At 34.5% G+C, this 26,687-nt stretch overlaps 1 protein-coding gene across 2 annotated transcripts in view; it reads left to right on the forward strand.

Moving 5' to 3' along the window:
- Ascc3 (activating signal cointegrator 1 complex subunit 3) overlaps positions 1-11,823 on the forward strand; it is a 404,873-nt gene extending 393,050 nt beyond the window's left edge. For both annotated transcript variants that reach the window (XM_047557708.1, XM_047557709.1), the window contains 5 exons: positions 2,804-2,955; positions 4,877-5,024; positions 8,279-8,488; positions 10,098-10,273; positions 10,368-11,823. In XM_047557708.1, the coding sequence (XP_047413664.1) occupies positions 2,804-2,955; positions 4,877-5,024; positions 8,279-8,488; positions 10,098-10,273; positions 10,368-10,515 (834 nt within the window). In that variant the 3' untranslated portion in view covers positions 10,516-11,823. The remainder of the gene's footprint in view (positions 1-2,803; positions 2,956-4,876; positions 5,025-8,278; positions 8,489-10,097; positions 10,274-10,367) is intronic.
- Positions 11,824-26,687: the final 14,864 nt, after the last annotated feature.

The raw sequence follows: 26,687 nt of genomic DNA on the forward strand, positions 1-26,687 counted from the left end.
CTTCTAGTATGTTAATTTTTGGTCTGGAATTTATTTCCAGTCAAATGGTAATGTAAAATCACAAGTAAAGTTGCCATAGTTACTCCACATTACAAATTATGATATTGAATTAGGATAATTATTTATTTTTCTCTTCCTTCTCCCTTAGCAAGATTCAAGAGTTATGACTTGTGAACTACTTTTTTTTTTCTATAAGTTGCATACATTCATCATAACCTGCTTGTTTCCTGTACTTCACAGGAAAAGCACATTTTTCTTCTTTGCAAGGAAAAAGGAAAAAATATATCTTCTGGGATTTATAAACGTGTACATTCATATGTGTCTACGAGTCATACATACACATAAACACACACATATATACTTATATCTATTATACCAATATTCAGGCTTTATGATTTGTAACTAGCAGGTTAATGGGTACTAAAAATCATTTTAACCATCCTTTGACACTAATCCTGGTATTCAAAAACTTTGATCTATTTCCCTGGAATGTATATAAAGAGATCATAGGTTAGTTTAACCAAATTTATTAAAACAGTTTACTTTTTGTAAATTTGAAAACCCATAATTAGAAATTTCCAGCTTAGAAGGAAAATGTGTCTCCAAAACTCTAAGTAGTATGGAAAATTAATTTTACTAAAAACCATTTCTAAAAACTAAACAATTTTTTATCAAGATTTTGTAAATACTTTACTGTCGGTGATATATTTATTTACCATTAAAGTATCATTGTAATCCTTTGCGAGGTACATCCCAAAATAAAAGAGTAAAAGTCCTAAAACTGTAGGAAATAACTGCCTAAGATCATGATATTAACTTATGTGTCTTTAAGTCAGCATTCTCAGAATCTAATTTAATTGAAATGGCTTTGCCTGTGTAAACTTCTCCTTTGTTTAAATAAGATTTCACTGTTTAGTTTTGCCTTAAGCAAATGCAGCCTTTTGTTTGTCCATAAAACATTTGATTAAATGTATAGACTAATATGAATAGCTTCTCATCATTCCCATGTACCACTGCCAGTTGCCCCTTTGCCTAGTGAGTGGTGTATTATTATCATTGAAAACCAGGGCTCTATTCTTTCTTTTTTTGTTTGTTTGTTTATTTGACTTATTTTCCTTTTTTTAATTTTTTTTTATTTTTGCAGACTGCATTTTGATTTGTTGTACACAAATGGTGTACGACTTTTCATTTTTATGGTTGTACACAGATTCACACCACTCCCGTAATCATACATGTACATAGGGTAATGATGTCTATCTCAGTCCAGTATCTTTCCTTCCAACCCCCTCTCACCCCATTTCCTTCTGCACAATCCAAAGTTCGTCCATTCTTCTCTTGCCCCCTGCCACCCTCCCTCCATTATGTATCATCTTCCACTTATCAGAGAAAACATTCAGCCTTTGGTTTTGGGGGCTTGGCTTATTTCACTTAACATGATATTCTCCAACTCCATCCATTTACCAACAAATGCCATAATTTTATCTTCTTTATGACTAAGTAATATTCTATATACCACAGTTTCTTTATCCATTCATCAATTGAAGGGTATCTAGGTTGGTTCCACAATCTAGCTATTGTGAATTGAGCAGCTATGAACATTGATGTGGCTGCATCACTGTAGTATGCTGATTTTAAGTCCTTTGGGTATGAACCAAGGAGTGGGATAGTTGGGTCTAATGGTGGGTCCATTCCAAGTTTTCTGAGGATCTCCATACTGCTTTCCAGAGTGGCTGTACCAATTTGCAACTCACCAGCAATGTATGAATGTGCCTTTTTCCCCAGACCCACACCAACACTTATTATTGCTTGTGTTCTTGATAATAGCCATTCTAATTGGAGTTAGATGAAATCTTAGGGTAGTTTTGATTTGCATTTCTCTAATTACTAGAGATGTTGAACACTTTTTCATATATTTGTTGATTACCTGCATATCTTCTTCTGTGAAGTGTCTGCCCAGTTCCTTAGCCCATTTATTGTTGGGTTCTTTGTATTTTTAGTGTAAAGTTTTTTAAGTTCTTTATAGATTTTGGAGATTAGTGCTCTGTCTGAAATGCATGTGGAAAAGATTTTTTTCCCACTCTGTAGACTCTCTTTTCACATTATTGATTGTTTCCTTTGCTGAGAAAAAGCTTTTTAGTTTGAATCCATCCCATTTATTGATTCTTGTTTTTCAGAGCTCTATTCTTAACCTGCTCTTTGGGAAGAATAAGTTTTTGGCAAGGAAACCTTCTCTCTCCTTACCATTATTGATTTTAAATTTAAAAGACTGTGAGGGGGCTGGGGTTGTAGCTCAGTGGTAGAGTGCTTGCCTAGCATGTATAAGGCACTGGGTTCAATTCTTAGCACCATATATAAATTAATTAAATAAAGATCCATCAACAACTAAGAAAATATTTTTTAAAAAAAGAAAAGACAGACTGCGAGATTTACTTTTTTAAATGCAACTAGTAATGTTTTTGATACAGTGAATTATTAAGTATTTGCTTTCAAAGTACACTGAGTTTTTACTCTTCGTTTCATTACTGGGTACCAATATATCTGACTAATTTATTACCATAAATTAGCTTAGTATTTAACTATTCGTAGGAAGTCATGGACTGTATGAAGTCATTTATTTCCTATAAATGTTACAGGAATTCAGTTTGCTCTCCCCGTCCAACTATAGTTTATAAAATGCTTGATTTTTTTCTGCTTGATTTTTGTTGTTGTTGTTGTTTGTTTGTTTGTTAAGGCTAATGTGAGACTCCCAATGGGAAAGGGCAAATGCCATGATGTTCTTATAACATGCTTTTTGCATATTCAGGCAATGCTGGATGTGGCTGCAAACCAAGGTTGGCTGGTGACTGCCCTAAATATAACCAACCTGGTTCAGATGGTAATCCAGGGCCGGTGGCTAAAAGACTCTTCTCTTCTTACACTACCAAACATAGAACAGCACCATCTTCATCTTTTTAGGTAATTGTTTTAATTTTCATTGTAATTATTTTGTTTTAATTTTTTAATAGATTTTTCTTTTTGGGGAGTGGGTATTGCTAGGAATCAAACCCAGGGCTTCATACATGCTAGGCATGTGCTCTACCATTGAGCTACACCCCCAGGTCCCCCAAAATTCTTTTTTAAAATACATATAACCACTGGAATTTCATGTGGTGCCTACAGTATTGATTCTTTAGAGTAAAAATATCTGTTTCCCAGAGGAAGACATGACCTTAGTCCCAAGCTGAACCACAATTCATTTTAACCTTCTCCTACCTAAGTTGTTTTCCTTTTGCAAAATTGAACGTGTTTCTATTTTAACTGCATTTATTCCTTTACATTACCAGCCTTCATTTAAGAAAACATTGTCGAGGTGCTTTGGGATCTAAAAGCAAAATAAATTGTGAATTTCTGTTACTGTAGAAAAGGTCCCAGGGATCTGAAATCCACTGTCAAAAATAAATTATGAGACTGGAGGGATTTTGGATTACATAGAGGGAAGTGAGGAGGGGAGGGGCGGAGGTATGAAAGATGGCAGAATGAGACAGATATCATTACCCTATGTACATGTATGATTACACAAATGGTGTGTATCTACATCGTGTACAACCATAGAAACAAAAAGTTGTACCCCATTTGTGTACAATAAATCAAAATGCAGTCTGTAAAAATTTAAAAAATAAAAAATTTTAAAAACAGCTAAAAAAAAGTAAATTAAGTATCAGAATCTGTGCTTGAGAGTTTATATAGCATCAAATAGGTCTCACTTACCTGGCTGCAAGTACTTAAGAAAAAAATAAAGTACAATATACAAGCAAGAATGAAAGTGTTTAAATGAAAATGTCTTTTTTACACCAATGTTTCACAGCAATTGAGAGATACCTTACAGTCAGAATGTTATTTCACAGTCATGTTGATAACCAAAACAGTCTAACTTGCCATCATGCACCCTGTACCTCTTGTAAGCTGCATGAAGGGAAGCAGTCACTTAAGCCAACCAAATACAGATGCCAACACGAACCCTCAGGTACACCTGGGGACCCCTAAAAAAAAGTCCCTCATTTGACTCAAGTATACTGGGCTACAGGGTATTACTCCATGATGCTTGAGTCCCTACCACAGAATGTTCCTAGAAACTAACAGACATATTCAGGGAGTGAACCATACTAGCAACAGGTGGCATGGAGAGAAGGCATATGTATCTGCAGCTGTGTCAGGAGCCCTTCTGGTAAGGTTCCAAAGGTTATGTGAGTTGGATTTGAGCAGTAAAGAAAGCACTTTAAAGGTACGACCTCACACAGCATCTGAGGGAACCTGCGTGGGGCCTAGGAGATTTGGTCCAATTTTCTTGTCACCCTTAAAAACTCAATGATTAATATAATTCCAACTATATTTTCTTCTTACTATAACTTTTAGGTGGCTTATGTTCCTGTGATCTGGCACAACTTATGCTATAAATCTCAAAGATTTCCAAAGTGTGCTTTTAAATTCTGTTCCCAAAAACTTATCATTTAAAACTTTATTCAAGTAATTATATTAGACATTTGCACATATTCATTAAAAACATGTCAGGGCTTCACATCAGTACTTTATCTACAGGAAGAACTGTTTCACATTAGTGCCTTCCTATAGAAAGATACCCACTGCCTATGAACGCCTAAGTATTTACTGAGCTGATGCATGATTTACAGTTTACACATTTCATGCAGTGATAGTGATACTGCCTTGGGTTGATTTCTTAGAGAATGTTGACCAGTATCTAAAACTTAACACAATGGCCTATAAAGAGTTATATCTTAATTTTTTTAAGAACTTTTGAGATCATATAAGCCAATGTTGTCAATAAATCCCATTTGGGCTTTGAAGGAATTATTTTGTTGGTGTCGATATAATTTCTTAGGAAATGGAAACCAATCATAAAGGGCTCACGTGCTAGGTGCCGAACCTCCATTGAGTGCCTTCCTGAACTGATTCATGCTTGTGGAGGGAAAGACCATATATTCAGCTCCATGGTCGAGAAGGAGCTACAGGCCACCAAAACAAAGCAGGTAAGGCCACCTCTATCACATTTTGAAAGCTCCCTTACTCTGTGAAGTTGCACCTAGAGTTTTCTAACTTAGGGCATGGTTTTGGAGTTAGGCTTACCTGAGTTAAAATTCTGTCTCTGCCATTTACTAACCATGGAAACATTATATATGTCCTGTAACATTCTTGTGAAAGTTAAGCAAAACATTATTACATAAACTGCTTTATATAATTCTTGACATAGAATAAGAATTGAACAGATGACACTAAAAATAATGACAGTAATAGTAATTAACAGTAGTACTGGCATTATTAGAACTTGTTCAGTGTAATGCTATCAAACTGGCTTTGGAAGGCTTCATGTAACCTGTCCATCACCAGATTGCATTGTACTCTCCCTCTCTTCTAGGTAGTTTTGCACTTTTTATGCTTAGGTATATTTTCCTACAATTCCCTCAATTTCTTGTTAATGCTCCACTTCTATTTTAATCATATTATTGTTACTAGATTCAAAGAGTTTCTTTCAAATAAACCCCTTATTTGTAAATGATTTAACTTATATGGAAAGTTAAATCTATGTTGTGAAAGGCAACATGGATCATCTATCCAAACAATCTTTGGAAAGGCCAAAAATTGAATGAATAATGCCAGATATATTTGGCTATCTAGACTTTTAAGTCTTAAGCAGTTATACCTTAAGCATGCCAAAGTAAATATTCAGGATTTATAACATGATTATTATTGATTTGTATATGCATCTATTAAAGAAACTTTTAAAGCATGTCTCTTTTTGTTTCCAAGTGAAACATTTTTTGAACAAGACTTGGAAAAAGGGTAACAGGCATTAATGTCTGATTGATTGTTCAGTTTCTGGTGAACCCAAAATTGGCATGAAAAAAGTTATTTAAATGTTCATAATAAATGTCTACCTTTCTAACTAAATTACCATTAAAATTATGAATAAAAACAATATATTTAAATCAAAACAAGGTTTCTGTTAGCAACAACAGATTTCTAATATAGCATACATTGATTTTTAGCCAAGTTTTAGATGTGATGAAAAATTAGAACATTGTTATAATTAGTTCAGGGAGAACTCAGAAGTAAACTTACTTAATTTATTTGCATAAATTGCCATTCTGTTATCTTTAAAACCAAATGCAAATTGGCTCTGTCTGATATGATGATGGTTATTTGGCTCAAAAGTGCTTCAATTTGCAGAGCAATCTGGTGTCGGCTCTGCAGTGAGGCGATCCCAGGTAACATACAAATCCTGAATTATTCCAGAAATTAGTATGTTTAAAGCATCAATTTAAGTGCTAATTGCAGTAGTAATGAGAAAAAGCAGTACGACTGTGAGATTTGCATCTCCTACCCCATCAGTATGCCTGGAACGGCTGCTGACTGGCAGAGGATTTGGCTGCTAATTAAATAATTGTATGCATGGCAGTGCTCTTGCCTGATTCAATAGATGAAGATTAATCCTCAGATAAATATGTTTGGCTGGTATTGAAATGTCTTAGCAGTTTCTTTAAAAAAGCTCATGTTTTATATACATAAATATACATATATACCCAATAAATATGTGTACACATTATGTTAAAAAATAATTAAGTCCTGCAGAAAGATCATATATATTTTATATGTATATATATATATACATACACATATATATATATATATATATATATGCCAGATATACATTTGAGAGCTTTGTAAAGTTAACTCTCAATGAGTTGCTAATATCAGAAAACATTATATTGGTAACTAATTTAATGGTACAAGTACAAAAACATATGAAGTCCTGCTTCCTATGGTAAGTGTTACTTGCATTGTTTCAAAAAATTAAATGCTCAGCAGAAATTGTGTATTTAAGAGTTCTCTTGACCACTTTTCTGTGTTGACCAATCTCAGAATATTAATTGGTGCAGCTTCTGTACTCAGTGACTGTGGGTTCTAGTAGGAGATAGACCATCATTTGTACTTGAAGTATATTTTGCAGCTTGACAATTTCAGAAATCTAGTTACAGTATAATTTCACATTCACAAGAAAAGTTACAGGATTGGAGTTGAATGGAATTTTTACCTTGGATATATTTTTTTAATTCCTAAGTGATAGTTTGGCTCATCAGGGCTACTGCATTTCAATTACATATACTCAGCAGCACTAATGTCTTAGCAAACAGAAAAGTAAAGCTTGTAAGGAAATCCATACCATATATAAAAGAAATAAAAGGAAAACTAAAAGTCCTCATGCAACTTTAAAAACTACCTTAGAAGGTAATGACTGATAAAACAACCAATGAGTTTTCTTGACCTGTAGTTACCACATAATTGTAGATGTTAGAAGATGACAATTACCTAGGACCTCAAGTTTATTGTGTTGTATGCTTTCCATAGATATAAGAATTCATTCTTTCATTTATTCATTAAGCGTTGTTGAGCATGTACTATCTAAATACTGATTATACTCACAAATATCTTTTAATTTAAAAATCAAAAATAAAATTGCTTAAATATTTCTACTCTTTTAATTTGTGTGATTTTAACTGGTACTTTCAACATGATAATGCCAAAAATACCTATTTGTTTTTCTAAGATACCCTAGATTTATAGGATTCCCTATGATATACAGATACATAGAAAAGTTTTCCTTTGAAAATAAATAGAAAAAATTTGCAATATGAACAAAAATTGTATAACAAGTGTCAGTGGATTATACTGACATCAGCAGTTGCATCATATTGCAGCACAGATTTTTTTTTCAGAATTCATTTATATCCTCAAGTAATGTTTTCCACCTGAAAAGTCACATAAATGTTCAAATAGCTGCTTCTCTTTAAAAAAGGAAAAAAATTCAGCAATGAGCATTTTTTATTACTTTTTTTAGTATAGTCAATTACCACTCAATATCAAGAGGCATTTATAATAAAGAGATTATAAGTTTAGATAATGATAACCTTTTGATTTTTTAAAAAAATAAGAGGATTAGAAGAATATTGTTTCTACATATATACTCATACATTCAAGTACATAAAAAACTAGGGAAATTTGAATAATTCAGTGGATTCTATCAGTCAATATCCTGGTATCGTACTACAGGTATTGCTTAATACTGGGTAAATGATACAAAAGATCTCTATTATTTCTTGCAATTCCATTGAATCCAGAATTAATCTCAAAAATAAAAGGTGGATTTTTCTAGAAGTACACTATTTCTTAGTTGATCATTCCATGTGACATTATTTCTTTGTTGTTTTTCCTTTTTTCTTTTTAGGCATGGAATTTCTTATCTCGCTTGCCAGTGATAAATGTTGGCATAAGTGTTAAAGGCTCGTGGGATGACTTAGTTGAAGGACACAATGAACTCTCTGTCTCAACTCTGACTGCAGACAAACGAGATGACAACAGATGGATCAAATTGCATGCTGATCAGGAGTATGTGCTCCAAGTCAGCTTGCAGAGAGTCCACTTTGGGTTCCACAAGGTATAGTATTTGATTTCCATTCTCAAATATTTCACACCAACTACCAGCATGAGCCACCACACATATCTTTTATATTACTAATGTGTTCGTGTCATTCATAAATCCTGCTTTCTCAACTGGCCTTAACCAGCAAGGGTCAGTCTTTGAGATTAGTCAGTCAGTTCTCATGTGCCACTTTTCAACCCCAGAATATCCACCTTACATTACATAATCATACATTGCTTGGAGTACTGTCTCAAAGTGTGGTTTACAGACTCAGTCTAGCAGAATTTCCTGGAGTGCCTTTTAAAGTGCAGATCCTTGGCCTCACTCCAAACTGACTGAATCAGAACCGCAGGGTCTGAGGGAATCTCAAAACTGATATTCTTCTCTGTGCCCCACATGATTTTTTTTTCTGGTACCTAGGATTGAACCCAGTGGCCTTGCACACACTAGGCAGTGCTCTGCCACTGAACTACATCCTCTGTCTGCCTTGCACACATGATTTTTAAGGACATTAAAGTTTGAGAAGCACTGCCCTAGAGGCACTTTGGTATAGGAACCTCATCGGGCCAGATGTAGATGAGATTGAAGCTTTGCCTCTTAGCTCTATTGAATTTGAATAAGATGCTAAGCTTTTCTGAGCCTCAGTTGCCACATCTGCCTGCTTCCTCATTATAATGCATATGAGAGAGCTCTGTCAATTTCATACAGGCCAAAAATGTACAGTAGTTTTATTTTAAATTACTGTGCTCTTTTCTGTAACCTCTGACACCAAAATTAATTATTTAGTCCTCTAAGAATATTAGTACACATAGTGTGGGCAGATTGGTTTTTAGTACCATAATAATTGAAATAAGAAAAAATTTGTCCTTTCTTTTTTTCTTTTTAGCCCAGTGGATTCAGGGTTTTTAATATCTAGAGTAACCCCTTGGGATGAGTAAACCCCACTGTTTCCATAGACAGAATGGTCACTGTGTATTGTTACAACATCCTTTCAGTACAGGTTTCACTTCATTTGATTTCTAATACTAAAAGAAAGGTAAACCAGTGTGAACATGAACTGATAGGCCTCTTGCATTTCAGAGCTTTAAGTGAGAATTTCTAGATGACTTACTATATTCCAGCTTCAAAAAATAGTAATAATAATAAACTAATCATGTAATGAAAATAGTAATCATAAAGATAAAATCCTGGAGCAAAAATAGATTTTTTTTACCTTCAGTATCTACTTTAAAATTTGATTTAATAAAGTTCAAAAAATTGTAGCTTTTATCCCTAACTCCTATAGAACTACATTACTCTCTGACCCTCTTTTAAAATGCTATAACTGAAGCATCTTTCCCTGGTATACTGAATGAAATCTCATTAGGGGAATGTCATTATTAATATATTTTATGCCATAAAGTCATTGTCTTAAAAACACATTACAATAACCTTGCTTTTATAAAAGTTAGACCAAGAGAAAGACTTCAGGTTTTGTCATTAAAGAATTAAAGACATCCCACATGGAAGTGTTGAACTATTTCTTAATGGCCTTCCAGTAAGACAGGATAGCATTTTAACTACCATCAAGCCATGTGAAAAGTGTAGACATGGTTAATATTTTATCTTTTTTTCTGGTTTGCAGGGAAAGCAAGAGAGCTCTGCAGTTACCCCTCGATTTCCCAAATCGAAAGATGAAGGATGGTTTTTGATATTAGGAGAAGTGGATAAGAGAGAACTTATTGCTTTAAAACGAGTAGGATATGTTCGAAATCATCATGTCGCTTCTCTTTCTTTTTTTACCCCTGAAATACCCGGAAGGTAAGCAGTATCTTACCACTAAAGTTATAAAAGAATTAAATGTGACTTTGATTAGCAAACAGTTTTAAATTTTTGTTCTATTTTCATATTTTAGGTATATCTTCACTCTCTATCTCATGAGTGACTGCTACCTTGGTCTGGATCAGCAGTATGACATTTACCTCAATGTCACACAAGAAAGCATTTCCACACAGGTCAACATGGAAGTCTCCAATGCCTTCACTGACCTGGCAGTAAAATAACTTGACCCAAACAATCCATTTGAAAGAAGTTGTTAAGGAATCTGGCTGTTCATTCATCTAGACAAAGTTGAATTCCTTGATGTTTACTTTGACAGAATCAACTCCTAACCTCAAGACATCCAGGAAACTAATAGTGGCTGCAGTATTGACTCCAGCAACACAAAGTTAGCCACAGTGGCCTTTTAACAAATGTTGCCTTTATAATATTGTCTTTTTCTTTACATGTAAAATGAATGCGCATGTAGAATAATCTTTTAATTTGTGTATATTTGAGGTTATATGAAAGTTATCAAATTTTACATCTTATTATGTACTGTTTACATGAATACTGTTTTTTTCCTTTTTTTAAGAGAATCTACATTGAGGTGTGACAGTGTTAGAATTTTAACTGCAGCATAAAATGTATAAATCTATGAGGTGATACACAATGTGTCTTGTTAGCAAAATTTATACTTTGATCTTATCACAATGAAATGATTTCAAGAATTTCTTATAGTCATAAATAATATATGATGTAAAATTATATTACAGAGTTCAATGACAAAAAAAAGAGAAAAGAATATACTGATCTTAGAAAAGGTAGCTACTATAACTGGTGGAAATAAAATATAGAGTGCAACTTCAAAACAAGTTGACTCAGGTTTTTCTCCTTCCCTCCCTTTATGTCCCTTCTTTCTCGTCTGCCCTCTTTTTCTTTCTTTTCTACTTCAAGACTACTGCTAATTTCTCTTTGACATATTTATTTATGCAAGGAGAAAAATACAGTTTAACTCACAAAGTAACATATACAGGCAATTTTTTGTCTTTATCATCCACTTCCACAGATAGTTTCCAACTATAACAAAGGAAATATCTCTATGTCCAAAAAGTTCCTCTTGGAAAAATATTGTCTCAAACTAAAATGTTGTTAAAGTTCAATGTCCACATAGTATACATTTTAGTGGAATGAAATTCTGTCTTTGCAAAGTGATTTCTGAATGAATGATTCTTAAATATTTTCCAATATTACTGTCACAAGTACTAAAATATAAGTTTTTCTGCATTTGAAATTTATGGCTTATGTGTGTCTCCTCTTCCATGCTAAAATAAATAAAAGAAGAGAAGAAAGAAGAAGAAAAAAATAGTAGCATAAGGGGAAACAAGCTTTCACTTTCCAAAAATAAAATCTAAATGGGGTGCCCCAAGACTCTCCTGATAGAAATTTGTTTCATAGAAATTTCCCTATGTTTTTCTTTTGAAAGTTTATTTCCTAATCGAGATGTGTGCCTTCACCATTGTTTTAGTGGAATTAAAAAAAAAAAAAATGAAGTTCACATGTAGACAAAAATCACCAGTCCATACAGGAACCTGACTGGAAACAGCCTCACCTCTAATGTCCTGTTTTCAGCATCATCTCTCTGTTATGAAGCAGGTAAGTTTTGAGAGGTGGGAGATCTGCTTCACTGATCAAGACACAGTATGTAGGACAAATAACAAAGAATTTCTGTTATGTCTGTCAGAAAAATAGTAACATGACAAATCATCTTAGTTTCAAAATGAGGCACAGAGTAATAGTAAGGCAGGGTGCACTTTGATGCAGAAGTTAATCTTATTCCAATGAGTCTATGACTGTGTCTACACTCATTACTTACCCAAAATTTTAGTGTTACATGTGTCTTGTAATAGGATATATGACAAGCAGATTAGTCCTACTTTCAGATCTATAAATCATTAATTTATCATAACTTTTCATGACCAAGAAATTCATCAGTATTTAAAATTATTCAAATAGTGACTGCTGAGAGAATTATTTGTCCTAAAATTTGTGAGGGTTATTTTGTTTTCCTAGGAAGAAGTGACAAAAGATTTCAGTTAATTGCCATAAAATGACTTTCTTAACTAGACTACCCATGGCCCACTTCACCTCAGATAATGCATCATCTCTGGGCTGGGTATTACATTGTATGACCCTAATTCTATGTTGGGTCATTTCATATTCCTTTGAATTTTATCAATTCCAAATAATCAAAGTGCCAGTCATATTTGTCCTAGGCACCATGTTGAGTACTCTAATGAATTAAAGACATATCCTCCCTTCAAAAAAGGTAGTCTGGTGATGAAAACATGATGTTCCTAATTGTGATAAAGTAATCAAAATAATAATAGTAACAGGGAGAAAATGCTGTGGTGGTTAGAGAAAATATTACATAAAAATATTAAAGAACATTTAGATAGGGTTTGTGTAGTTTTATGTTTTAATTTTTGCTATTTTTTACTGACAAGTTACTAATTGTACATCTTTATGGATGTTTGGTACATTTATACATTGTGTATTGAATGAACTTAGGATATTTAGTTTATCCGTAATCTCAAATATTTATCCTTTCTCTGTAATAAGAACATTGAATGTCTTCTCCCCCAGCTATTTTGAATTATATGATATGACATCATTGACAGTAATCAGCCTTCTATGTAATAGAACACCAGAACTTATTGCTCCTGTCTGGCTGTAACTTTGTACACATTAACCAATCTCTCCATCCCACCATTCTGTCCTTCTCACCATCTACCCTTTCTCCCCAGCCTCCAATAACCACTATTTTGCTCTCTACTTTTACAAGCTCAGCTTTTTAAGATTCCACAAGTGAATGAAATCATGTAATATTTGTCTCTTTGTGCCTGGCTTATTTCACTTAACATGATCTCCAGGTCCATCTGTGTTTCCACAAATAACAGGATTCCCTCCCTTTATAGCTGATTAATATTCCATTTGTGTGTGTGACATTTTATTTATCAGTTCATCCATCGATGGACACAGTTGATTCCATATTTGTATATTATAAATAATGCTTTAGTAAACATTGAAAGGGTATATATCTTTCATATGCTAATTTCATTTCTTTTGGATGTATAACTAATAGTAGAGGCGGTTACTATTTCATATGCTGATTCTACTTTTAATTTTTTGAGGAAACTCCATGTAATTTTTCATAGTGTCTATACTAATTTGCATTCTAACAAATAGTGCATAATACTTCTCTATTCTTCACAACCTCATCAGTATTTGCCTTTTTTGATGTTGTCGGTTTTATCACTATTATTTTTATAGCCATTCTAACTGGGTTTTATAGATATTTCATTGTGGTTTTCATTTGAATATTCCTGACCATCAGTGATGTTGAGCAGTTTTTCATATAATTGTTGACCATTTGTATATCTTCTTTTGAGATATCTGCTCAGATCATTTGTCAATGCCATTCGCCATAGCAAGAAATAAAATAAAAATACATAGGGATAAATTTAACCAGAGAAGCAAGAGATCTCTACAATGAAAACTATGAAACATTAATGAAAGAAACTGAAGAGGATACAAATAAATGAAGACTTTCCATCTTCATGGATTGGAAAAATTAATAGTGTTAAAATGTCCATACTATCCAATGTGATCTACACATTGAATGCAATCAAGATGCTAAAGTCATACTTCACTGAAGTAAAAAAAAAAAAATTCCTAAAATTCATGGTCCTAAAATTCATACGGAACCACAAAAGGCCTCAAATAGCCAATCTTGAGCAAAAAGAACAAAGCTGGAGGCATCACACTACCCAATTTCAAAATATATTATAAAACTACAGTGACCCAAACTTTATGGAGCTGGCATAAGTATAGACATACCAATAAAGTAGGATTAAAAAAAAAAAAGTAGGATTAAAAAAAAATTTAAAAAACTCATGCATTTAAAACCAAACTGCTTTTGGCAAAGGCCCCAAGATCATGCATTTGGACAATTACCCTCTTCAGTAAAGGCTATTGAGAACTCTAGATGTCCACATGTAGAAGTCTGAGACTAGATTCCTATCTCACCATATGCAAAAATCAACTTGAGATGGAATAAAGTCTTAGATGTAAGATCTAACACTATAAAATTATTAGGGAAAAAATGAGAAACATTACATGACATTGGGCTGGGCAATGATTTTTTGAACAAGAAAATAAAAGCACAGGCAACCAAAGGAAAGGAGAGAGAAAAATAGGATTACATCAAAATAAGAAGCTCATTTGCAGCAAAAGAAATAACATAGTAAAGAGAAAACCTACAGAATGGGAGAAAATATTCGCAAATTCTTCACCCAACAAGATCTTAATACCAGAATATATAAGGAACTCAAAAAAGAGAGCAAGAGAGAAAGAAAACTAAATTGAAGAGGACACAAATAAATGGAAAGACATTCCATCTTCATGGATTGAAAAAATTAATATTGTTTAAATGTCCTCATGACCCAAAGTGACCTACTATTCAATCATTTAATGCTGATGATTTGAATTGGGGAGGCAGGATGAAAGAGGATTCCAGTTAAAACAGTATTAGCAAGACTCTGAAATAGCCCAGCCTAGAGTGTCCAGCTGGTCTGCATTTTCAAAGTCATGGAAAATGTCTAGCAAACAAAAACAAGTCTGTGAAGTAACCTTGAGTTTAGAGAGTAAAGACTACAAACCTTATGCACATGCAATGGAATTCCTGACAAAGACATCAATGGTCAGGGCTTGACACAGCAGAAATTTTCTTTAGAAAAATTAATCTGATATAGAGGTAGGAATGGTTTGACCAAGAAAGAAGAGCACTAAGAAAGTCAATGAAAAAACATTCAGAATATAATTCAGTGTGGAATATTACTTAGTAAGTAGTCCTGAGGGGCCAGAGAGGTTATGACAAAGAATATTTTAAGAGAACAGAGAACCAGTAGAAAGAGGAGACAGCCAGGAGCTTCAGAGGGGAAGCATCCATGTCTGTTGTGGGTAATGGGTACTAAATAGGCAAGAAAGGAAGCAAGAACCAAGTCAAGGGTCCTGACTTTGTAGTTTGTCATTAATGATTGGTAAGTATTTCAGGAAAACAGGAAATCAGAAAGAGTGTAGAAGATAAGGACTTGAGTGGGCAACTAGAAGGGACAGGCGATGAATAAGTAATTCTGCTGGCTTCACTCCTCAGAGATCCCATGCTATCAACTGTATTGAGGTGGGTGATGATAGGGCAGAGACATTGATAAGAATAAGCCTGTTTCCTTCCAATATTTTCCCTTGTAACATCCATTTATGTAAATATATTTGTGTGTATACACATATACATACATATCCCCATTAAATATTTGTAATTTATTCCTGTGACATTTTCTGTTCATGTAGGACCAACTAGAATTTAAGATCTGAAACCACCTTCATACCCCATAACCCCTGATATAAGAACACAAAAAGCTTTATCAGCATCTAAAGGTGAAGATACCCATTTTCTTACATGAATAAGGAACCCTCCTTTTCCTGTTCTTTCAAATTCCACAGGTGGCTTGGTGGGAAGAGAATACAGTGACATGAAATATTTGGTCACCAAAAATCATGTTACCTCTTCTGTTTACACACATGAGTGATACAACAGAGTCAAAACACAAAATCAGCCCTCTTCCTCAAATTTCAATGTGCCCTTGTAGTGAGTCGCTAATCAATAGCCTTGGAGGACTCCCAAGCATATCCTCCACATCTAATCTATCAGCAACCCCTTTCAGCTCTACCTTTGAATTAGTCCAGACACCTCCATAACTACCACCCCTTACTTGCTAACTCCTGACTGGCATCTTACTGCTTCTGCCCCTTCACAAGTCTTTTTCTCTATGCAACAGTCAGTCTTTTGAAACCTAAGTCTGATCATGAGTCTGCTTTGCTCAAGAGATTCCAATGCCTTTCTCAGAATAAAAGCCCTAATCCACACAGTGTCTCCAAGGTCCTGCATGGTCTGCTGTTTCCTGCCTTTGCCACCTTCTGACCTCATCTCATTACTCTCCCTCTTGCTCAGTTTGCACCAACCCAGTGGTCACATTGCTGCTTGTTGAATTCGTTGAAGGAACTCTGCCCTTTCAGCTCACTCAGTTGGAAAGCCTTTTCCCCTACATGGTTAGACCTACTTGTCAAACCATCTTAGCTTAAATGCCAAGGCATCAGTCCTATCCATTCTCCTCTTCTCTTTGGTTTTTCTTCATCATTCCTATCACCACTATAAAAATATTTTTTGGCTTATTACTTAATCAGGAGTCTGTCCTAAGATTCCAGAAGGCAGAAATTTCCGTCCCTTTTGTCCATTACTATATAACCAGAACTTACAACATGTCCTGGCTCATGTTAATATTTCTTGAATCACTAAATGAACACAGGCACTCACATGGGTCCACCTATTGTTCTAGAAATCACAGCTGTTCTGAGAGGCTCATAGAAAACTAAGTACTAACTGGATCCTCTTATATCTTCTGTCAAGGAAAGGTATACTTAATTGGTAGTTTAGTGATGATAACAATGATGGTGATTTAAGGTAAAGGAGAGTGGAAAAATTTTATATAGCAATATATCTTGGATTTACAAGTATTCTAAACTTTCAAATGAATAACTTGGGGCTTCTGCCTTTCAGAAATAATCCATAGTGAGTAGGCAAAAATTGTGTTATAAGCTAGCTTTTTAGAAAGAAAAACTTAAGTTTTTATCTTTCAGTTGAGTATTACTGAATACAGAGGTTGGTTTCAAGACATGCATTGAATTACCTTTCATTTTCTGTTTTCAAAAATAATTCTAAATCTAACCAGAGCAAGAAATAAAAATTTTGAGTTTAAGAAGTATTTGTTATACTATTTCTTTCCAGGTCCTCAAAAATTTTGAGAATAATACTTGATTTTTGGTTGTCCTGAAAGCCTATTTTTTAAATAATGGAGGATGGCTATAGCGATTTCTAGAAAGATTTATTATTATAATTTTGGTCTCAGCCCTTGCACCTTTTATCATGGTGCATTCTATACTATTTTGAAAAAATAAAATATTTCATATTTTAGTCCTTTAAATAAGGCATCAATGATTCTATGTCCTTAAATATATTTCCTGAGGCTTTGCATGCCAATATGAGAATGATTTTGTGGTGCTGTTCAGATGCTGGGTCAATCTGACCCAAGGTCAAGCTTTTGGCCCAGTCACATCTGAATGGACTTCAATTTTTATTGTTGCTCTTCAATTGCTCTACAATTAGAAGAATATGTTGAACATGCATTTTATTTAAATTTCACAAGCAATGTGGAGTCTGAAAATTGATATTAATCATTCCTTGGAGACTTCCTAGGGAACATGATGGACTGTAGCTCAATCCATGTTTGCATGAGCAAAATCATAGCATCTCTTCTAATTAATGTTCTTTGAATCCCTCAAAACCATGTATGTTTTCCTGTTACTTGTATGCTTGTGTGTCCTTGATTCTATTTGGACTCAATATCCCACACAGAGTCAGTGCCTTTCCTGTCATGGAAAACAAGTATAGTGATCATATCCTTTGGTTTAAATTTATATCAAAAAATTATTAAGATTTGAAGATTGCAGGGCTTATCTAAGATGAATTTTATTCCTGAACTTTCAAACCAAGTACAGCTGATTGTTAGTCTCAGAACACTACCCTTTCCAGAATGTGAAAGAATTGCTACAGCCAGTTCTAGAACTCTCCAAAGTCAATGGCCCATTTTTCTAAATGACCTTGAAGGTACCAAATGTTATTTCTTTGTGGGGTGAATAGAATTTCTGAAATAACAAAAATATTTCTGAGAAGGAGATGGCTGATAAAACTGAGTAATGCTAACTGCCAAAAATGAATCTACTTTTCTCATGACTTGTGAGTTGACACCAAAGACAATCAGAAAAGAGATTCTAAAAGTGTTTTTCACAAGAATGCACCAGGATTGGCACATATCCTTCAAAAGTGGCAACCTAAAAGGACACAATTTATTTGGATGTGTGAGTTCTAGGTTTATGACTGCTTTTGGTCAAATTCTATACATGGATTAATTAAAAAAAAAAAAAAACAGAGTGAACTAGCAAAAAAAAATAAAATGAGTTTCTAATAGTTTTATCGTTTCAGTTCTTACATTTAAGCCTTTAAGCGACTTTGAGCTGATTTTTGTATTTGGTGAGAGATGAGGTATAGTTTCATCCTTCTGCAGTTTTCCCAGCACCATTTATTGAAGAGACTGTCCAGTTAGAATGGAGGAACAAGTTCTGGTGTTCTATTGCATAGTAGTGAAGTGACTAGCAATATTAGCTGAACACTTCAAAACAGCAATACTTATTGAATTCTTCAAAATAACTAGAAGAGAAAATTTTTAATATTCTCACCAAAAATAATTAATAAATGTATGAAGTGATGGATATGGTAAATATCCTGATGTAATTGTTATACAATGGACATATGCATCGAAGCACACACTATTCCTTATCAATATGTACAATTATTTTGTGTCTATTAAAAACAAGATACATTTTTAAATAAATTACAATGGAATTATAGAAGAGAAAATTGAATTAAAATGAGAAAAAAAATCAAACTTCACAACATGGTTAAAAAATAATGAACAGGTAAACTACCAATGGAGATCTTCATTAATCAAACATCATCTTTCTCAACATAACTGTTTCTCTCTTCTAAACTCCAGGACACACTGTAAACCAGTTGTTGCTTATTCCTTTAAATATTTGAAATCAAAATTGCATGAAAGTGTTTAATAGAAATTCTAACAAGGAATGCTGATAACTTCAATGTACCTTCAAACAAATTCTTCTAATTACAATACAAAAATAGGCTGATTATGGGCTATCTACCAGAAGTGTGCATCTTATCTGTGTTGCTCAAGCTCATTAATATTATCAGAAATTATGCTTTACTACCTATTGCAATATGATTTCACCAGGGATCTAGAAGGAAATAGGAACCGGTTATAAAGAAAAGCTATATTTGCTATACCAAGAAAAGCAGTTTTTGTTTGTGTAGTTGATTGGTTGGTTTTTGTTTGTGTTTTAATGAGCTTCTATGGTGCTACCTCACCACATGTTGTATTTGGTGATCCAACCACATATTGAAAGATTAGAGTAATATATCCTATTGACTCCCTTCTGTTCCCATTTCCTCACCCAGAAAAACAGAGGTAAATCTTGCTCAGGCTTCCTCTCACAAAGCAAGTGTTGGATCAATTTCATTAAATGAATCACTTATATGAAAATGCTTAGAAAATGATAAATAACTAAAAATAGCAAATGAAATGTGAATGAAAGTCTAAGTTGATAAACTGTGAATACAGTCATTCTCAGGGTTGATTTTATGTGTCAGTAAGGCAGTAGGCTAAGAACACACCTCACCATCTCCACTTCCATCAAAAATGATAAATTTTTGTGCCCGAAGAGGTATTTGTGTTCCATTTCTTTGTACTACAGGATTTCTATGAATTTATATTTTCAGTGTAGCTCAGCACACATAGGGGAGTGTGAGTTACTTCATTGGAACTTTTCTGTGGGTATTTCCTGAGAACATGTTTTGTTGAGATAGTGAAGGACATCCAGAAAGCCTGGAGAGTAGAAGAGAGGTCTGACTGCCTCATTTCTACCCATTTCGGTTCTGGGGACAAACTTCACCACATCACAGACTACTAAAGGCCATTTCTGATGTCTGAATCAGCAGAAATAGGCATCAGTCTAGAGCAGAAGGAGTGTTGAGAGCTGGAGTATGGGGTACCTCACACCTTGTGTGTTGGATCATAATGTATGTTACACCCAGAGTGAAATAAAATGGTTAAGCAAGTTCTGTAAAGTCCTTACAAGCATTTATGTACTTTTGCTTAATATTGCAAGCAATACCCACTCTGCCCAATCTTCCTGGGAGTCATGTTCCGCCCATGCTTATATAAGCATGAAAATCAATTTAAGTATATTCACTAAAAATCTAAACCCTTTCCTTCTAAAAGTAAATGTTTGATTTTTCTTTCAGAAGCAACTATTTTTACACTATTTTATCCAACTTCTGAAACTCAATTCTAACCAAAAAAATAGGGAGGAACAAATTAGGCCTCTGACTTCTAATACAGTGCTTCTGTTAGCAGAGGCAATGAGAATAATATAGACATCTTTGTAAAACCTCAATCTTATTTTCTGATCCTTTAGAAAATGCATTCCTCTAAAAACACATTACCCTACAAGTGGCCTTTGGAGAAACTGAAACATTGAAGAAATCCTTGGATTGCTGCAAAGAACATTCTCCATGGACAATTCTAATCAATTATAGAAACATAACTGTACCCAGATCATGTAATACACCACAGTGATGATCCTGGCTTCTGTCCATCTTATAAAATGCTGCAACTCATAAACATCAAACCTGCTGCTGTTTGCAACAATCTGGTCCAGAAAGAATTACTCTCAATTGTTACTTTTCATGCTGCAGACAATTGTACATCTGCATCTTCTATTTCAGTTTTGTCATTTTGTTATCTTTGCCCACTGTGTTAATTATTTTTGGATGCTTCATCTCATCCCCAAACAATATATTTGAGACACTCATGAGGATGCATTGCATAAATATTGAATGTGTTAAAGACAGAGTCTGAGGTAATTCAGAACGAATTTAAGTAAGTTGATTGGAATCAGTTTTTATTTAGGAAATCTTCTAGGGACAATCCTGGCATATTTAAAATAACTGTTCACAGAGATGCAATCTGCATGTGCATTCCAGCAAATCCATGAATCAGCAATCAGAAAGGAAATACAGAATTAAGATGCAGGAAAACCACTAAAAAGGAATTCATAAAAACATTACCAATTACAGTAATAAAAATGCTTCAGAACAAATATGTTTTAATAAAATCTGATGAAGATAATGTAACCATGATGAGATGTTAAAATGAAAAAGGGAAATGTAAAGCATACACAAGCTGTGATTACATACATGTTTTATGGATTCAGCAGACAAATAGGAGATCTGTTCCACCTGACAAACAGAAGTGGCAACTGTAATTAGAAGTCAAATGCCTTGCATTGTATTTGGAATGACTTCTTGGATCTGACACCAAGGACACAGGCAATGAAGGAAAACATAGATAATTGGACATCATGAAATTTTATATTTTTTTTCATCAAAAGACTATCAACAGAATAGGAAAAGCAACCCACAGAATAGGAGAAAATATTTACAAATCCTATCTAGGATACATGAAGAACTCCTAAAACTCAATAATAACAAAACAAACAACTTGATTTAAAAATGAACAAAAGACTTGCATAGACATTTTTCAAAAAAAAAGTCAATAAACACATGAAAAAATACTATCACTAATTATTATAGAAATGCAAATCAAAGTCACAATGTAATCCACATCATACCCATTAGGATGGCTCCAATTTTTAAAAATCAGGAAAAAAGTTTGGTGAAGATGTAGAAAAATCAGAGCTTTTATGCGCTGTTGATGGAACCATAAAATGGTGCAGCCATTGTGGCAAACAGTATGGCAGTTTCTCAAAATATTAAAAATAGAATTGCCATATGATCCAGCAATTCTACTTGTGGGTATATAACACCCCCAAGTTAAAGGCAGAGTATTGAAGAGATATTTGTATACCTGTGTTCATAGCAACATTGTTCACAATAGTGAAACCTAAAAAGCAACCTGTGTGTCAAAGGATGAACGAAAAAGCAAAATGTGACATATATTCATCTAATGAAATATTATTCTGACATATGCTACAATATGGATGAACCTTGAGGATGTTATGCTAAATGAAATAAGTCAGTCACAAAAAAAAAAATTGCTGTATAATTTCACTGATAAAAGGTACCTAAAATAGATTTATTGAGACAGACAGGACAAAGGTGGTGCCTGGGCTGCAGGGAGAATCAAGAGTTATTGTTTAATAAGTTCAGAGTTTTAGTTTTGCAAGATGAAGACTTCTGGAGACAGATGGAGGTAATAGTTGCACAGGAATGCAAATGTACCTAATATCATCAATCTAAAATATTTAAGATGGAAAAAGTTGTGTTACATATGTTTACCTTAATACAAAAGAGTGTTATTAAAAAAATTCAAGTATCTGAAAGATGATGAATTAAAAAAAAAAACTGACACCTAAATGTTTATTTAAAAGTTCGGGACAATACACTATGCAACTAGAATTATATAAGCAAAAGTTAATGTTCTAAACACAAAAGTTTCCACACCATTTCACCAGTCCAGTTCATTGAAAATGTATTTCAATAACCTATTAAATGCTGGAGCTGAAAGTCATTGTTTCTAGGTTATCTTTTAAAATAAAGTGTAGCAACTAATTTGCATTCATGAACACTTCTCCTGCCGGGATCCATATCCCCCAAATTAGGGGACAGTCAGGTTAGAGCATCAGGGTGAGTCAGCATCCCTATCGCTCAATCTAAAAATGAAAAGCAAACTAAAACATTGCTGGTTGACTGAATAGTGGTCCTTAAACAACACCAGGACCTCCAGTAAAGTGAAACCCAAGCAAAACAGATAACCATAGAGTCAGAGATTCCTGTCCTCCATCTCTCACAACTCTCTCAAAAATCTGAAGCCCATCAGCTCACAGGAAATAGAAGAAGGGGTTTTAATTATTTGCCTTTTGCTTATTCCTTTTATTATGAAATATTTCAGACCTATCAAAAATGCAGAAACATTAATGTACATTTCTTCACTCTTGCAAATTTATCAAATTATAACATTTTTCATATTTACTCTTTTAAAGAGAAATAAAACATTGCAGGTACTGTCCACCCTTTCAGGATCCTGCTTTACCTTCTATTCTGAGAGCCAAGCCTTACCCCAAATTATTATCTTTCATGTGTCCCTTTAAACAATACTATTAATGGACTGGAGTTGTAGCTCAGTGGTAGAGCACTTGCCTGGCATGTGTGTAGGTCTTGGGTTTGGTCCTCAGCACTGCATAAATAAATAAATAAAATAAAAATTCATTGGCAACTAAAAAATATTTTCTTTAAAAAACAATACTATTAATGATATTACTACAAATTTTTTCATGTTTTATACTATTTTTCTCATCTATTTTAAATATATTCAGAAATAATAAGCAGTTGTAGCAGCCTCCACTTTGTCCCCAGATGATCCCCGCCTTCTGTTCTTCACACCGCTGGGCAATTCCTTCTCATTGAGTGAACAGAATATGTAATGTTATGTCACTTAGAAGATTAGGTCATAAAAACGACTATAACTTCCATATTGGGTACTATCTCTTATTTTGTCTAGGATTGATCACTTATGGGAGAAGTCAGCTGGTATGGCCATGCTATGTCATGAGGCAGCCCTGCGGAAATAGATCTACTGAGATGCACCAATAGCCAAGAAGAGAGTTTGAAAGCAGCTTCATCAAAGGTTCTGAGCCAGAATGAGCTGCTAAATCCCTCTTGGATCCCTGACCAACAGAACCTACAAGATAATAAATGTGTATTGTTTTAACCTAATATGTTTGGGTGTGGTTTATTACCAACAGATAACTAGTACAGCAGTATTTACCACACTTTTATTTTTTCACACAGTAGTGTTTCTGAGATTAGTTTTAGTTTATTTTTATTATAATGTTTTTTATTTTTACAGACTGCATTTTAATTCATTGTATACAAATGGGGTACAACTTTTCATTTCTATGGTTGTTACACTATGTGAACATACTTTAATTTGCTCATTTTTAAGTTGATGAACTTTTATATATGTGATACTACAAATAATTGCTGCAACAAAATTTTTCCCATTTCTCATCTTATCATTTTAATTTAATAAAAATGCACATAACCAGGATGGAGATGTAGCTCAGCAATAGAGTATGTGCTTAGCACGCACAAGGTTTTGGGGTTCAATCCCCAGGAGAAAAAAAAATTCACATAGGTAACCAATATTCAAGTTCAGATTTTAGTTCAGAAATCAAAAGAAATCAGACACAAGGAATTAATGATTTGCCTAGACTAGTATGACTTTTGTGGGGTGAGGTGCTGGTATTGAGCTCAAAGCCTTGTAAAAGCTAAGCATGTGCTGTATGACTGAGCTACACCCACAACCTCTATTTCTCAGTAGGTAATTCTGAAATTGTAGAATAAAGGCAGCCACAGAACATATTTCAGACCCAGGTTGAGGCACACAGGTAGCAGCTTCTCATGATTACCCTAAATATATCAAGAAGACATGGTTAGCAGGCTCTTTGCTTTTCTGCCGTTCCAAACTAAGGTTTAACTGCAAAATTTCCCAGTAACTGCTGCTTTTGTGACTTGGGGAGATTTCCTCAGGGAGAATTTCCCTGGGAGTCATATGACGAAGACAGCTCCCCCAGTGAGAGACAGCAGTCTCCACTCAAAGGTGCATAGGGGAGCTGCTAGGCTGCCTGTGACCCTTTATGAACATCATAAGAAATGAGAATAAGCCCTGCATTCTCTCTCCTGGCAAAGCAGGATGGCTAAAATGTCAACATGAATTAACAAGCGTGCCTCCATGCTTCATGGTGTGACGAAGGTCTTAAAGGTTCTCTTCTACTTTTGATTTACACGCTTTTAAAGTTGACATTAAAAATTATTCCTCCCTTAGAGTATATCTGATATTCCTTGGGGAGGCAAGTTTTGTTATTCATATTAACCATATTTCTTTATGTTTTTATATTTCCTATCACATATGGATAGGAAAAGAAAATCTAGAAAATTATTACCTCCCTGTTTTAGCTACAGTCATAGAAGCAAACTGCCTCCAAAATCACTACCACCCTCACTGAGACATAAAAGTGCTAAATAAAGAAAAGATGGCTTTGATGAGAAATGCAAATATAGCAACACCCCGCAAAGAACTGCCTTGAATGGCTGTCGTTCTGATGCACACCCAAATGGGTGATCTATTTAAAGGGATGTCAGACTTGTCAAAGCACCTCAGTAACCATTTCACCACAACTTAAGATTTATTCAAGAAAAAACAAAAAGATCACGTATAAAATTCCTTCATCATTCGAATCATTTTTAGAAGCAATCCGTATCTCTCTCAGAATATATTTCATCTCATATGCATCAACAGAAGAAATACATACAAAGTACAGCCTTCAACCCAAACTGAACAGATGCTTCAGAATAGAACGGGCAATGAGAATAGGGCCTAGATGGTCTCCCTGGTCCTAACCCTACTGCCACCTCCTCTGCTGAAACTGCTCTCCGTTCTCAGTCCCCACAGGGCACCAGTTCACCTTGTCCCCTCACCTGCACATGCAGCCTTGTGAAGTGCTTGAGCATGATCTGTGGAACGAATACCAATTTAAAGTAATGTACTTAAGGATTAAAATGGACAAACTACCAGAGGAAAATTAACATTTAATAGAGCTTTCTCGAGCACCCATCATGCTCATTGTCCCATCTTCTCTTGAAAGGATCAGTTGAGGCGTCTCTGTTGAAGGTCAACAGAACAAAGTGAGGTTACAGAATATCCTTCCTGCCTGCAGGTCATTAGGCAGACAAATGCCTTCCTGTGGCGGGAAAGCTGATATGAAGGAGACCAAAGTACTAACAGAATCTAGGAAATTAAAGGTATTTTTCAGGCAAAGAGTTCAGCGGTAAAAGTCAGTCCCCGACGTCTAACAGACACTGCTGGGGAATATTTTACAGCCTCCACCCCAGACTGCTATTCATTTAACAACATGTTCCCTACTAAATGTGTATTGTCTAAAGAACTCAATGCTCTCCATAGAATAATTCTGGAAGGCTATACAGAAAATTTATGAGCAATGGCTTGTGAGGAGGGGACTGGAGGGAGAGACTTAATGTTTAATGTTTTGCACCATTTGATTTTTTTTTTCTGTAACTCTGTGCTTACACAGTAATTTTCCATTGAAAATATTTGGTTTCAGGCTGGGGCTATAACACAATGGCAGAGTGCTTGCTTAGCAAGGCCCTGGGTTCAATACCCAGCTTGGCAAAAAAACAAAAAACAAACAAACAAAAAATTGTTGGTTCAAATGTTGAATTAAAGAATATGTTCAAGCATGAGGGGAAAAGCAGGGAGGTGGATTCCCTGAAAACAGAGAAGGAATCAGTGAAGCAGAGGAAGGGGATTGAGAAGGAGGGAGAAAGGACTTGAAAAGGGAGGCACTGTAGAATGAAATTAACCAAATTATGCTATGGACATATACGAATATACCACAATGAATTCCATCTTTATGCATACCTATAAAGCACTAATTAAAATAACAATAAATAAATAAATAAATAAATAGAAAGAAGGCCAGTAGAGTAGAGGAAGGGGAATAGGAGGAAGGAGGAGGGGAGGAGAGAGAAATTCCTGGGGACCAAAATGGAGCAAATTGTACTCCA

This window comes from Sciurus carolinensis, chromosome 7, assembly GCF_902686445.1.
Source record: "Sciurus carolinensis chromosome 7, mSciCar1.2, whole genome shotgun sequence".
Lineage (NCBI taxonomy): Eukaryota > Metazoa > Chordata > Mammalia > Rodentia > Sciuridae > Sciurus > Sciurus carolinensis.